The 15,550-nt window shown below is 42.4% G+C and overlaps 1 protein-coding gene across 1 annotated transcript in view; it reads left to right on the forward strand.

Annotated features, from left to right (window-relative positions):
• LOC124803212 (DNA-dependent protein kinase catalytic subunit-like) overlaps nt 1-15,550 on the forward strand; it is a 561,762-nt gene that overhangs the window by 124,052 nt on the left and 422,160 nt on the right. Inside the window, exon 12 of the mRNA XM_047264427.1 lies at nt 6,071-6,256. Coding sequence (XP_047120383.1) covers nt 6,071-6,256 — 186 coding nt within the window. The remainder of the gene's footprint in view (nt 1-6,070; nt 6,257-15,550) is intronic.

Raw genomic sequence — 15,550 nt, forward strand, 5'->3', positions numbered from 1 at the left:
ATCTGTGATTATCTTTAGGATATGGACTGCCCATGGCTTCTGCAGTGGTTTAAAAATTTGTTGCTCCAGTTTAGTGTTCCGACACTTTACTGTTCTGTAATTTTAGACAAAACTCCTACCACTAGTGCCTGTAAAGAAACTAAAACAAAATAAACCTGTGACACCTAAATATGTTGTAGATGAAATTGCAAGATCACAGGGTCACAAGGTAATTAGGCTTCCACCTTATCACTGCCATTTTAATCCAATTGAACTGGTTTGGAATGATATCAAGGTATACTTTAGAAATAACAAGAAGACTTTTACAAGACTGTGGATAGACTGCTACATGAAGGTCTTGGTACTGGAGACACCACCTCATGGAGGAAGAAAGTAGACCATGTTGCTAAACTCATAGGGAAGCACGAGTATAGATGGAACTATAAATGAGGATGAACAATTAATGATTTCACATGATGATGATGATGATGATGATGATGATGATGATGATAATGATAACAGTATGGTGCCAATTCCAATGATAGTGAAGGAGAACTGGATGGAATCGTGCCATTGACATTGAAAATTAGTGAGTGTAAATGTATACAGAATTAGTCCTTTCTGTCTGCAACCGAGTAGGCTATGCATGTTTTGCTTTATTTCATTCTTTGAGTGTGGATAGCATTTTCTTTGGTATCCTTATGTTTACATTATTACGCGACATTTTATTTGCAGCTGTTACGGTAACAATTTGGAACGACATTTCATCTTCATTGTATTAACTTTGGATGTTTTTTATTTCCCGGTTTCATATACTGTCAAATGCTTTGCCTCCATTGTTGTTCTCTCCATTGTTAGAAAAATGTACTTTGTTGTACTTTTGTACAAACATCGATTGTAGCTTACATTTACAAACATACTTTGGAGTTGTGGACATATAAAGTGGCAGCTATTGAAACCTTACAAGCAAAGTATAGCCAGCTACACACGATCTGCCAAGTGACATCTTTGACCGGCCTGTGTACACTGGGTGGTTACAATTATACTTTCCCTATTTAACACATTATAATATGGAAACTAATTACCATACAAGGACCAAACTTAGTAGCATTAATATCCAGGAGATGGGGAAGAGAGATAATGCAGAATCAATTCAGTTGAAGCACTTTTAATTTGCTGCAACGGTACATCATACCATTACATACCAGTACCATTACTGCCTAATGACTGGGAGTTGTGCACAGCGTTGTCTGCCGTAGCAACAGCGATTTTATGAACCAACTGTGGTGCAACCAGTCGTTGGCCTCTTTCTGGAGTGAAGTCCAGTTCTCCAGTTGATTCAAACTCCTTCCTCATGCTCTGCACAGCAAGTGGAGAAAGAGGACCCTTCCGTTATCCTTCCGGCCAACAGTATTCTCTAAGTGCAGCCGCAGCATTACTGCTGTTTTGACAGTAGAGCATTGCCCATAACACCCTGCTCCTTTTGTCCAAGTTCATGTTGACATGTCAACAAGTGGTCAGGTGTGTGAGACTATGAATCACGATGACTGATCACGGCACCTAGTGGCCATAGTTGGAACTGGATGGTGGTGCTGTCACACATGTAAATCATGCACCCCATATTTTAGACCCTAATGCTACTAAGTTTGGTGCTTCTACGGTAATTAGTTTCTGTGTTATAACGTGTTAAATGTTGTTGTTGTTGTTGTTGTTGTTGTTGTTGTGGTCTTCAGTCCTGAGACTGGTTTGATGCAGCTCTCCATGTCACCCTATCCTGTGCAAGCTTCATCATCTCCCAGTACTTACTGCAACCCACATCCTTCTGAATTTGCTTAGTGTATTCATCTCTTGGTCTCTCTCTACGATTTTTACCCTCCACGCTGCCCTCCAATGCTAAATTTGTGGTCCCTTGATGCCTCAGAACATGTCCTACTAACCGGTCCCTTCTTTTTGTCAAGTTGTGCCACATACTTAAATAGGGAAAGTTTAATTATGACCAGAAACTATAAGAACCAGTCACTTGAAGTTTAAAATCTGCCAAATCAGAATTAAATGACCCTTCTTATAGAAACTCAACACAAACAAGCAGAATGACAGTGCAAGTGTCAAAAGTTAAGTGAATACTCAATAACTCTTGAATGATACACCACACTTCATGTCAGTAAAGGTGTTGTTTCATGCTCTGACATAATGAACATTGCATTGCAATCATAATGGGTGTGATGGAGTTCTGGAAGTGATGAGATTCATAAAGAAGTTAATATTGAGCTCAAGGAAACTACTACTGGTACAGTAATGTTTGATTCACTTAGTTTTCCATGGGGCATCTCCACAGGTCTGCTTTAATTACTCCAACAGTCACACAGCATGGAGCCACTCTATTCTATATTCTTGGATGGGAAGAAGGTTCAGGAAATATGTTGCCAAACAACTTATTGTAATGATGCAAAGGAGATAATCATTGTATTAAAGATGCCCAACCTAATTCTTTTGTGCCAGTTGTAAGAGAACCCTTTGTTTTAAGTTGATGCCGACACAGGCACATACAATAACACAAGCAAAATACATGTTACTGACAATGTACAAAAACAAGAAGCATTACTTCTATTCCAGTAGACACCAGATTAGTTACAGTAAGCACTGACAGCACCTAAAAACCACCAGTGACAACACATCTAAAACTAGCAAAAAAAGAAAAAGACAAAAACTAGCCAGCCAGCTAGCTGCAAAGACATTCAGCAATACCAATGTTGCAACTGAAGATAATACAATGAACAATTACACAGAAATAAAAGAAAATGCTTGGTCTGAAACCTGTTTTCACTAATGCCGTCAGACGAGTTGGAAGAAAACCCGTCAACAGAAGCAATAGAAAATGAAATCTGCGAAGAAATCAACCTCTACAAACCTTCAGTACACTTCCAGTCTTGGCAAGAAGATAAGGAGGCTTCACATATTTCAGGACAACGTAAGTGATTTAAAAATTTGTATGAAAGAATGAAGATACTCTGTATAGGGAACACCACGTTGCTTGTGCCTTCAGTAGAGTATTTAAAAGACCTTCACACCACTGTCTTAATGAATTATAACTTTTACATAATTGAGTACAAAAGTGGAGAGGAGACTAGTGGGTAGCACACTGGACTTTCATTCAGGATGACAGTGGTTCAAATTCCTGCCCGGCCATCCAGATTTAGGTCCTACTGATTTCCCTAAATCACTTAGGACAACTGTCAGAATTGTTTCTTTGAAACAGTAAAGCCAGTTTCCTTCCTCATCCCTCAGTCCAAGCTTTTGCTCTGGCTTTAACGACATCGTTGTCGGCATGGTGTTAAACTCGACTCTTCCTTCCTTCCCTCCTGCTAATGAACGTACTTATCCTATACAGCTACATTTTGGAGGTAGAAGACTACCATTTCTCTTGAAAGTATGTAACACTAAATTCTTCACAAAACCATGGTAAGATCATACATCTCATAGTAATCATTGAAGTAATGCCTTCATTAACTGCGTTGGAAAGACCGTGGAGTAGGTGATAAACTGCATCTTGTCCGATTTTCATCTCCATTTGGCTGGACAATACCTGCATAAACTCTTCTGACTTCTACGAATTTAAGGCCCATCATATATAAAAACTTGAATTGATATTAATTTAGTAATTATTTCATGTTACTTGACATGTAAAACCCTCGAAGACTCAGGAGTCTGGTCCTTCATTTATATAGATGTCCTATGTGTCTCTTCATTTTGTGGTTAATAGTGTATCTGTGCATAACTGATAAGTAAATGTATTCACATGACATGGATAAAATCCCAAAGTTTTCCTCAGCTCTTTACGATGAACCCGGTTCCTTTTTCAATTATAATTCTAAAGAAGTATTTGTAATTTGAAACATGTGCTCATACTGTGTGAATTTGCTTCCTAGAAAATATTTCCATAGGTAGAAAATGAGTGTACACTTAAATAATACTAAGAAGCAGTGGGTGGTACAGATTGATGACATGCTGCAAAAGGCATTTAACTGTATAGGAATATCTTTCCTACAATTTTTATTACACATGTATCTTTACTTTCTAAATACCACTGCTGCTGTGTTGGGTTATAACTGTGCATTTACACTGTGATTGACAAATATAAAAGAACTAGTTTTGCATATCAAAGGTAACAGAAACTTGGTAGTATAATTAACTAAAAAATATATATCTAAAAACAAAGATGATGAGACCAAACAAAAGCGCTGGCAGGTCGATAGACACACAAACAAACACAAACATACACACAAAATTCAAGCTTTCGCAACAAACGGTTGCTTCATCAGGAAAGAGGGAAGGAGAGGAAAAGACGAAAGGATGTGGGTTTTAAGGGAGAGGGTAAGGAGTCATTCCAATCCCGGGAGCGGAAAGACTTACCTTAGGGGGAAAAAAGGACAGGTATGCAATCGCGCGCGCGCACATACCTATCCGCACATACACAGACACAGACAGACATTTGTAAAGGCAAAGAGTTTGGGCTGAGATGTCAGTCGAGGCGGAAGTACAGAGGCAAAGATGTTGTTGAAAGACAGGTGAGGTATGAGCGGCGGCAAATTGAAATTATAAATTAGCGGAGATTGAGGCCTGGCGGATAGCGAGAAGGGAGGATATGCTGAAGGGCAAGTTCCCATCTCCGGAGTTCTGACAGGTTGGTGTTAGTGGGAAGAATCCAGATAACCCGGACGGTGTAACACTGTGCCAAGATGTGCTGGCCGTGCACCAAGGCATGTTTAGCCACAGGGTGATCCTCATTACCAACAAACACTGTCTGCCTGTGTCCATTCATGCAAATGGACAGTTTGTTGCTGGTCATTCCCACATAGAAGGCTTCAATGAAATGAGATCCATCCTTCATGAAATCCTCCCCACTCCACCAAGAGTGTCTTTCCGCCGTCCACCTAACCTTCGTAACCTCTTAGTTCATCCCTATGAAATCCCCAAACCACCTTCCCTACCCTCTGGCTCGTACCCTTGTAACCACCCCCGGTGTAAAACCTGTCCCATGCACCCTCCCACCACCACCACCACCTACTCCAGTCCTGTAACCCGGAAGGCGTACACGATCGAAGGCAGAGCCACGTGTGAAAGCACCCACGTGATTTACCAACTGACCTGCCTCCACTGGAAGCCTTCTATGTGGGAATGACCAGCAACAAACTGTCCATTCGCATGAATGGACACAGGCAGACAGTGTTTGTTGGTAATGGGGATCACCCCGTGGCTAAACATGCCTTGGTGCACGGCCAGCACATCTTGGCACAGTGTTACACCGTCCGGGTTATCTGGATACTTCCCGCTAACACCAACCTGTCAGAACTCCGGAGATGGGAACTTGCCCTTCAGCATATCCTCTCTTCTCACTATCCGCCAGGCCTCAATCTCAGCTAATTTCTAATTTTAATTTGCCGCCGCTCATACCTCACCTGTCTTTCAACAACATCCTTGCCTCTGTACTTCCGCCTCGACTGACATCTCTGCCCAAACTCTTTGCCTTTACAAATGTCTGTTTGTGTCTGTGTATGTGCGGATGGATATATATGTGTGTGTGTGTGTGTGTGTGTGTGTGTGTGTGTGTGTGTGTGTGTGCGCGCGCGCACGCGAGTGTATACGTGTCCTTTTTTCCCCCTAAGGTAAGTCTTTCCGCTCCCGGGATTGGAATGACTCCTTACCCTCTCCCTTAAAACCCACATCCTTTCGTCTTTCCCTCTCCTTCCCTCTTTCCTGACGAAGCAACCGTTTGTTGCGAAAGCTTGAATTTCGTGTGTATGTTTGTGTTTGTTTGTGTGTCTATCGACCTGCCAGCGCTTTCGTTTGGTAAGTCCCATCATCTTTGTTTTTTGATATATTTTTCCCACGTGGAATGTTTCCCTCTATTATATTCATAACTAAAAAGTATTATAGAATAATTAAGTAATTTTAAAAAACAATTAACTAAAACAATTAAGTAATAATTAATCATAGAAAAGTATCCAATTTAGTTTCCATAGTATTGTTTGTATGTAATATTAACTCAACTAATAACATTTATTGTGCTGTATTAATATTTGCCCTCCTCTAGGAATCCTTAATTGTGGACAAGACCAGAGAAGTGTGTTACTGGAATGTGGTTAATTTTTTGTGGGATTCAGTGAAACGACTTCAGCAATATACAGGAGATCTCCTTATCGCAAGTCTACAGCTTGTTCTGTCATGTCCTGCAATCATAATTCATCCAATTATAAAGGAAACAGGAGAAATATTTCTGGTAAGGGTTTTCACAATGCATGGAAACTGTATTAATATGTTAATGATTTTTCTTGAATTCCCAGTAAAACCGAGAAACACTTATCCACAAGTTTGTTTTTGTGTACTTTGATATATTAAGTAACTGGTACATTCAGATACTATGATACACTACAAAATGACTACTGATCCTTCCCAAATAGCACATGTTCAAGTCTCTTATTGGTGTAACCTATCCCATTGGAGCGTGATTCCCCCCTTACCAATGGCCTCTTCCAAATTGAGATAAAAAGAAAGTTTGATCGCCTGAAGCAGAACATATATTTAACATCAGTGTCTGGAATGAAATTTTCACTCTGCAGCGGAGTGTGCGCTGTTATGAAACTTCCTGACAAATTAAAACTATGTGCCAGACCAAGACTCAAACTTGGGACCTTTGCCTTTCATGGGCAAGTGCTCTACCAACGAGCTACCCAAGCACGATTCATGACTCATGACCCATTCTCACAGCCTTACTTTCGTCAGTACCTTATCTCCTACCTTCCAAACTTCATAGAAGCTCTCCTGCGAAACTTGCAGAACTATCACTCCTGCAAGAAAGGATATTGCAGAGACATGGCTAAGCCAGAGACTGGGGGATGTTCCTAGAATGAAATTTTCACTCAGCAGCAGAGTGCAGACTGTTGCTCGGAGTGTCATTGGACCGCCAGGTGGCCCACAGCTCTTTAGCTTTCCCCTTCCTTCTCCCTCCCTGTCCGTATTCGTTTCCCTTTCTTGGTGTTCCTATTTATGTTCGCCCGGCTATTCTCCTGATTTTGTTTAGTGTGAGCCAGATGGGGAAGAATTCCCTCCCTAGTGTCTTTGGTGTATATTGATCTCCCACCTTCTCTTCCTCTCCCTTTACCCCTCCCTCCCTGCCATAGCCCTTTTGCTTCCTCGCTAAGTCACTAGCTCGGTAGCCAGTGCATGTGGTGAGGCAGCTTTGTACCCATCTGTCTGAACCTCCTAACATGTCGGGCATCACGCTGCTGGTACCTGTGTTATGAAAGCCTGGCACTGGTTGCCTATTTTTTTGGGGCATCGAAGCTCCCAGCAACAACCATCATGCCAGGCAGCAGTTGCTGTGAGTGGATGGCGCCTGCGAGGCAAATGCCTGATTGGAGTGGGTGGTACCAGGGCAGACATTTGTCATGTGAAAAGTGTTAAACTCTCTGGCTGCTCATCCTTGGCCACATCTCTTCCTGGTATTAGTTTTTCTGTCTCCGTTCCCATTTCTGCCTTCCCCAAATTTCCCCCTTGGCTGCCGCCTGGGAGTGGGGGCCAAGCCTGCTGGCTTGGGGCGAAACCCTTACTGCGGTTCCTAGTCTGTACCATGGCTGATGGCGAAACTTCTGCCACCACCAGAACTTTTTTTGTTTGTGGAACACATTGAGGAAAATTTCGGTGAAGTTGAGTCCTTGAGCAAGTTGAGATCTGGCTGCCTCCTTATAAATACAACTTCTGCCAGCCAGTCAACCTTCCTTTGTGCCTGCGACTGTTTAGGAGACGTCCCAGTGAATATCACTTCTAACAAGTCTCTCAGTATGAAACAAGGTGTAAGTTGCCATAGGGACTTTCTCCTTGAGTCCGATGATGAACTTACGGCTAATCTGGAACAGTGTGTCATTAATTTTGTCTGGCGTGTCCAGAGAGACCTTAAGGACAATGATGTAGACACCAGCACTTTCATCCTGCCCTTTGAGGGAGATACCCTTCCCCAGGAAGTTAAGGTGATGGTACACAGATGCCATGTCACACCATACATTCCACTTCCCATACATTGCTTCCAGTGCCTCAAGTTTGGCGACATGTCTTCGCGATGTGATGCCATTCCCATCTGTAGTAACTGTGGCTGCACTCTTCTTGTGGGGAGCCCTTGCACCCCACCGTTTAAATGTGTAAACTGCTTTGGTCTATAATATGCTCATACTGGAGTGTCCAGTATATACAAAGAAAAAAGAATCCAGGTAATAAAGAACCTTGACTGTCGTAGCTACTTTGAGGCCCGGAAGAAGTTTGACTGACTTCACTGTGTGAATCTCTCATCTACCTTTGCCTCAGTTATGTCTCTCCTTCCCCTGCTGTCCCACCCCCTTCGCTTTCCTCCCCGCCTGGCAGCTCCCGTCCCACCCCCTCAAGGATCCACCCCTCCTCCTCCTCCTCCTCCTCCTCCTCGGCCAGAGAAGAAATCCTCTTCTCTGGCTCTTGTTAAGGGTGGGGCTCCCTCTCGTAACTCCCCTCCATGATGATGTTCTCAAGAGAGGAATCCTGCTACCCCGGTTTGGGTGAGGAATCAGCGCTCAGAGGGCCCCAAAGCCACTCGCTCTCGGTCCAACCCGGACATCGTCGCTACCTATTATCCAACTGATAACACCACCTCCTTCCCTCTTAGGGAGAAGAAAAAACACTGCAAGTCCGCCCCCTCCTTCTCACTCCGAATCAGCCCTAGTGTTTTTGTGGATGTCACCCCATCCTCGTTGGTGATGACCACTGACCTGGTGACATGACCTGCCCTCGGCTTCTGTATGTCTAATGTGTAATGTCACCACGTGATAATCCAGTCGAATTGCACTTGAATATTACCGTCACCTACCAGAAATGCAACACGTTGTTTCGTCTTTTACTGCATTCTATCTTGCTCTTCAAGAAATGTGTTATGACCACTCGTCAATGTTTTGTGATTATCGGACATTCTGTTGGAACCGTGCCGGCCCTGTGATAGCATCTGGAAAGGTCTGCACTTAGTTTCGCTTCAATGTCATTAGTGACTGGAAGCAATAGCGGGATGAATGCAAATGACCACAGCAATCACCATTTGCAATATCTACCTCCCTCTGGGTAGGTCACTTCGTTATATTGAACTGCCTATCTCACTCCAGCAACTCCCGCCCCCATATTTCCTCCTCGGGGACTTAAATGCTTGGCATCTCCTGTGGGGAAGTGCCTTTTCGATGGATAGAAAAGGCCAGGTGATACGGGAAGATTTCAGTTAATTACATCATGGTCAGACGGATAATCCGAAATCGGGTACTGGATTGTAAGGCATACCCAAGGGTAGATATAGACTCAGATCACGATGTAATAGTGATGAAGAGTAGGCTGAAGTTTAAGAGGTTAGCCAGGAAGAATCAATAGGCAAAGAAGTGGGATACAGAAGTAGTAAGAAATGATGAGAGACTCTTGAAGTTGTCTAAAGCTATAGATCCAGCAATAAGAAACAACAAACAGAAGTTTGAAAGAAAAACATACGTACCAAGAAGGTAACTGTGGAGAAACCATGGGTAATAGAAGAAATACTTCAGTAGATCAAGCAAAGAAGGAAATTCAGGAAAACAGAAATACAAAGTGCTGAGGAATGAAATAAATAGGAAGTGCAGGGAAGCTAAGGCAAGCGGGCTGCATGAGAAACATGGAGGAATTGAATAAGAAATGTTTTTCTGAAGGATTGGCTCAGCATATAGGTGAAATTAAAAGCACGGGTGGTAACATTAAGAGTGCAATGGGAATTCCACTATTAAATGCAGAAGAGAGAGAGAGAGCGGGTAGCTGGAATGAAAGTACACTGAAGGCCTCTAAGAGGTGGAAGATTTGTCTGATGCAATGGAAAAAGAAACAGGAGTCAATTTAGAAAAGATAGGGGATCCAGTATTAGAATAAGAATTTAAGAGGACTTTGGATGACTTAAGATCAAATAAGCCAGAAGGGATAGACGACATTCCATCAGAATATCTATAAAATCATTGGAGGAAGTGGCAATAAAATGACTATTCATGTTGGTGTGTAGAATGTATAAGTCTGGCGACATACCATTGGACTTGCAGAAAAATACCACACTCTTTTGAAGACTAAAGGAGCTGACAAGTCTGAGAACTATTGCACAATCTGTTTAACATCTCATGAATCCAAATTGCTGACAAGAACAATTTACAGAAGAATGGGGGGGAAAAAAGAGGAATTGTTAGACGACGATCAGTTTGGCTTTAGGAATGGTAAAGACACCAGAGAGGCAATTCTGACATTGTGGTTGATAATGAAAGCAAGACTAAAGAAAAATTAAGACACATTCATAGGATCTTTTGACCTGGCAAAAGTGTTTGACAGAGTAAAATGGTGCAAGATGTTCAAAATTCTGAAAAAAATAGGGATAAGCTATAGGGAGAGATAGGTAACATACAATATGTACAAGAGCCAAGAAGGAATAGTAAGAGTGGCTGACCAAGAACCAAGTACTTGCATCATAAAGGATGTAGGACAGGGATGTAGTCTTTCCACCATACTGTTCAATCTGTACATCAAAGAAGCAGTGCTGGATATAAAAGAAAGGTTCAGGAGTGGAATTAAAATTCAAGGTGAAATGATATCAATGATATGATTTGTTGATGACATTGCTGTCCTGAGTGAAAGTGAAGAAGAATTACATGACCTGAATGGAATGAACAGTCTAATGAGTACAGAATATGGATTGAGAGTAAATCGAAAAAAGTCTAAAGTAATGAGAACAGCGAGAAACTTGACATCAGGATTGATGGTTATGGAACAGGTGAAGTTAAGGAATTCTACTACCTAGGCAGCAAAATGACCAATGATGGATGGAGCAAGGACGACGTCAAAAGCAGTCTAGCACTGACAAAAAGGGCATTCCTGGCCAAGAGAATACTAGTGCCAAAAATAGGCCTTAATTTGAGGAAGAAATTTGTGAGAATGGATGTTTGGAGCACAGCATTGTATCGCAGTGAAACATGTACTGTGGGAAAACTGGAACAGAAGAGAATTGAAGCATTTGAGATGTGGTGCTACAGAAGAATTTTGAAAATTAGTTGGACTGATAAGGTAAGGAATGAGAAGGCTCTGTGCAGAATCGGAGAGGAAAGGAATATGTGGAAAACACTGAAGAGGAGAAGGGGTAGGATGATACAACATCTATTAAGACATCAGGGAACGACTTCCGTGGTACTAGAGGGAGCTGTCAATGGCAAAAACTGTGGAAGAAGACAGAGATTGGAATGTATGCAGCAAATAATTGAGGACGTAGGTGCGAATGCTACTCTTAAGATGAGGAGGTTGTCACAGGAGAGGAATTTGTGGTGGGCTGCACCAAACCAGTTGGAAGACAGATGACTCAAAAAACAGACTTTGATTTTTGTTTCCTCAATGACAGCTCCCCTATACACTTCAGCGCCGCTCATGGCACCTTTTCCGCTATTGACTTCATGATTTCCTCCCTTGCTCTCATGGATTCACTACATTGGTCACCCCATGCTGATCTCTGTGACAGTGACCACTTACTGGTGATTCTATTATTCCCCCGTCATCGCCAGGCAGACAGGCCCCCACATTGGTCATTCCCTAGAGGCAGTTGGCCTTTACATAGGTCTGCTGTGTACTTTGACACCTCTCTCTCCGATTAAATTGATGTGGTCATGCAAGATGTCTCTGACACTATTCTGCATGCCAATCGCACTGCTATCCCCGTATCCACAGGTTCTCCTCATCGTCGACTGGTAGCATGGTGAACCAAGGACCGTCGACGGGCACTGCAGTGATTTAAATGACACTATTCACAGACCAGTCTTCTTACTTTTAAGGGTCTCCGTGCTAAGGCTTGCTACCTTATTAATTTGCGTAAAAGGGAATGCTGGGAGCACTATGTTTCCTCCTTGGGGACGTGTGTCTCTTCATCGCAGGTTTTGTCCAAGCTCTGTAGCCTTCTGGGCTGCCAGCAACAATCAGCTGTCCAAGATCTTACCCTACAGGGTGCTATGTGTACTGATCCGTTAGTCCTCGCAGATCCCCCTGCAACACGCTTCGTGATGGCATCAGCATCCTCTTTTTATCTCGCTACCTTTCTCTGGCAGAAATGACAAGTTGAAGGAAACCCCTCTCTATTTCAACCCCTACAAAGCTGAAGCCTATAATATGCTGTTCACTGAGTGGGAATTCTTGCAAGCCCTTACCTCTTCAAATGACATAGCCCCAGCCCCAGATTCCATCCACAGCCAGATGATCCAACACTTGGACATTCCCCAGAGGCAACATTGATTCAGGGTCTTCAGCCGCAGTTGGCTTACAGGTGCCTTCCCTTTCCAGTGTCGAGACAGCGTATTTATTCCCTGTCATTAAGCCCGGGAAGACCCCAATGTCTCTTGACAGCTACTGACTGATTAGCCTGACCAATGTACTTTGTAAACTGCTCGAGAGGATTTTTAGCTTCTGATTATGTTGGGTACTCAGATCTTGGGGCCTGTTGTCCCTTTATCATTGTGGCTTCTGGAAAGGATGATGTACAACTGACCATTTACTCAGACTGGAAACAGCAATCTGCCAGGCTTACTAACCGCTGACACCTTGTCACAGTCTTTGTTTGACCTATGTAAGGCATACAAAGTGGGTGTGCTGCCACATTTTAGTTACTGTCCATCATTGGGGCTTTCATGGCCCCAATCAGATTTTTGTCCACGAGTTTTTGTCCTACTGGCTCGTCAGAGTTGGAGTTAGCACTTCACTTATCACACCTTGGATCTAGGAGAACAGTATCTCACAGGGTGCTGTATTGTCGTACTCTTCCTCATTTCCATCAATGGGCTTGTAACCTCTGTTGGGGGCCTCTGATTACCCCAGAACTGTATGTTGACAATTTTTGCACGTGGTGCAGCTCCCACTCAGTAGCATCTGCTGAATTCTAGCTCTAAGGCACGATCTGATGATCCCCTGGGCCCTTTTCCATGGCTTCCAGTTTTCTACCTCCAAAACCTGGGTTTTGCATTTTTGCTGTTGACCTACAGCAGACCCCAATCCAGAACTTTATTTAGGCAACCATTGTTGGATGTTATTGCACAGTCCCATTTCTTGGACCTTCTGTTTAATGAAAAGCTGACATGACAGCCCAATATTTGCCGCCTGAAGAGTACCAGCATGTAGAAGCTTAATGCGGTCTGCCTCCTGGCCCACACGTCTGGGGATGCAGACCGTGCTGCTCTTCTCCATATTTACCACACTCTGGTTTTGCTCAGACTAGATTATGGTTGTCAGGTCTATGCTTCAGTGACTCCTTCCACTCTGAAACTATTTGACCCTGTTTATCATTATGGGGTGCGTCTGGCTATTGGTGCCTTTTGCACCAGTCCTGTTGACAGTCTCGTTGCAGATGCAGGGATTCCCCTCCTACGAATACGATGGAGCCAACTCCTGATTTCTTATGTAATTGCCATTCGACGATTCCCTGACCATCCTATGCACCCCTCCTCTTTGCAAATGAGGGGTGTGTCCCTCCTGATAGCAGCCCTTGGGTGGGATTGCCGGGTGGAATGCCTCTTACTTCCCTCCATCAGGATCTCCATCTCAAATCACTGGAATATGCCCTGTGCATTTCACCCTGCACTCTGCACCCCCACCCCACCCTACACTTTTCTACAAACAACAGAAGAATTGATCAGAGAAAAGGCAAATTTTGATAGATCAAATGTTACAGCATGTACGGAAATATCAAGAGTAACGTAGACGGGATAGCATTATGGTCAGTATAACAACCACTACCATCAGAATACTATCCTTTATTTGCACAATTTACTTTTGTCCGAGAAGGAAATTCACCTGTGTGAAAGAAGCAACCATTCATAAGATTCTCATGGAATCATACTAGCAAGTAAGAGATTCTAGAAGTCTTAATGGGTAATGAATGGAAGTATAGTCCAATTAAAATTACTTGATAGTTGACATCTGTCACTTTCTGCTACAATGTTGTCATATCAGCTGTCAGCTACCACTTGGTTACTGGCAACACACAAAGACAACGGATCACTTCAAAATCCTGTTAATGTATAAAGTGGAGCAATGTTGAAAGCAGCCACCACGCTGTGTGGTAGAAGTGCAAGATGTTTTGCGACACTTGATTTTAAGTGACTAATGACTGAAGTGCAGCAGATGATGTGTTTTATAGCCCTTGATTTTAACTTGTGCCCTAACTTAACCACAGTCTCATATTGTGCATTGCATCCAAGAAAATGGTGGTGAACAATCTGAGACAGAATTAAAATCACAATAGCTTTGAAATGACAATTAAAGCTAACATCTGTGGGCAAACTCAAGACAGAAAAAATTTAGTTTCAGCCCGAAAAGCAAACTGTAATTTCTCGCTATAATTGATTAGCTGAAACTATCCTCACACTGACCACATGAGCTGCCGTGTTACCAATATGAGTGGTCCTGGTTGGCACTTGGAAGCAGGTTATAGGTGGTACAGGCAGATTCCAAACAAAAAAAGAATCATAGGAAGAAAAATAAGAGCAAAGAGAAAAGTTAGTATGATGATGTGCGACAAAGTGTTGGAAATAAAAAAATTACATTTAAACCAATTAATTGAATAAAAATAATAATCAGTCTTTTGATTAGATTTAAAAATTGCAGCCTTTGATGAGCTTCGAACCTACACCCCACACATCAGGTTTATACTCTGACTACTTCGCTGCACCATTACAATGTATAAGATTGTTATGTTTATGACACTAGTGAACCATTCACAACAGTGGGTTGCATCCTTAAAAAATTCGGCTCCATGCAATGTATGTGAAATTTATCTAATGTATGCTGATCTTTTTGATTATAATAACTGTATATAGCTGTATATGTTGTGTTGTGTTGAAAACATACGAATCGTGTGTGTGTGTGTGTGTGTGTGTGTGTGTGTGTGTGTGTGTGTGTGTGTGTGTGTTGTTGGCAATCACATGTGATTGAATACGAAATAAAAGAATTCGGGATTCAAACACATCAAGAAAGAAAGCCAGATGAAGAATTGAAGCAAATTGAATTGAACAATTGTTGTGGCAGCTTGGCAACGGCAAATGGTTGGGACATGACATTCAGTGCTCTGAATGTGATGTTCAGTGCTCTGATTAGAGAATCCAGGTTCAATGCTTGAAGTGTCGACTATCAAGAAACATTGAACAAGGTAAAATTTCTGTTGTGCTTCAGGGAACAAAAGGTCTTCTATATTCTTTAAAACTGAGGGTCAGCCTTTCTCTTTTATGGAAATGCAGATTATACTCATGTACGAATGTTGAATGAAAAGTAATGCATCCATCTTCATTAATTGGGTTTGGATGGGTAAATATTTTAATAAATCAAACGCAGAAATAATCCTTAGCATGGGATCTTTAATTAGCAATATTCACTTTTCCACATAATGACCAGCCAATTAAATGCATTTCTGCCAATAATGAACAAGTTTTCTGAAGCCGCCACGTAAGAAGTTGACACTGTGTTTCTGCAACCACAGTCTTAC

This window comes from Schistocerca piceifrons, chromosome 1 (assembly GCF_021461385.2).
Source record: "Schistocerca piceifrons isolate TAMUIC-IGC-003096 chromosome 1, iqSchPice1.1, whole genome shotgun sequence".
NCBI lineage: Eukaryota > Metazoa > Arthropoda > Insecta > Orthoptera > Acrididae > Schistocerca > Schistocerca piceifrons.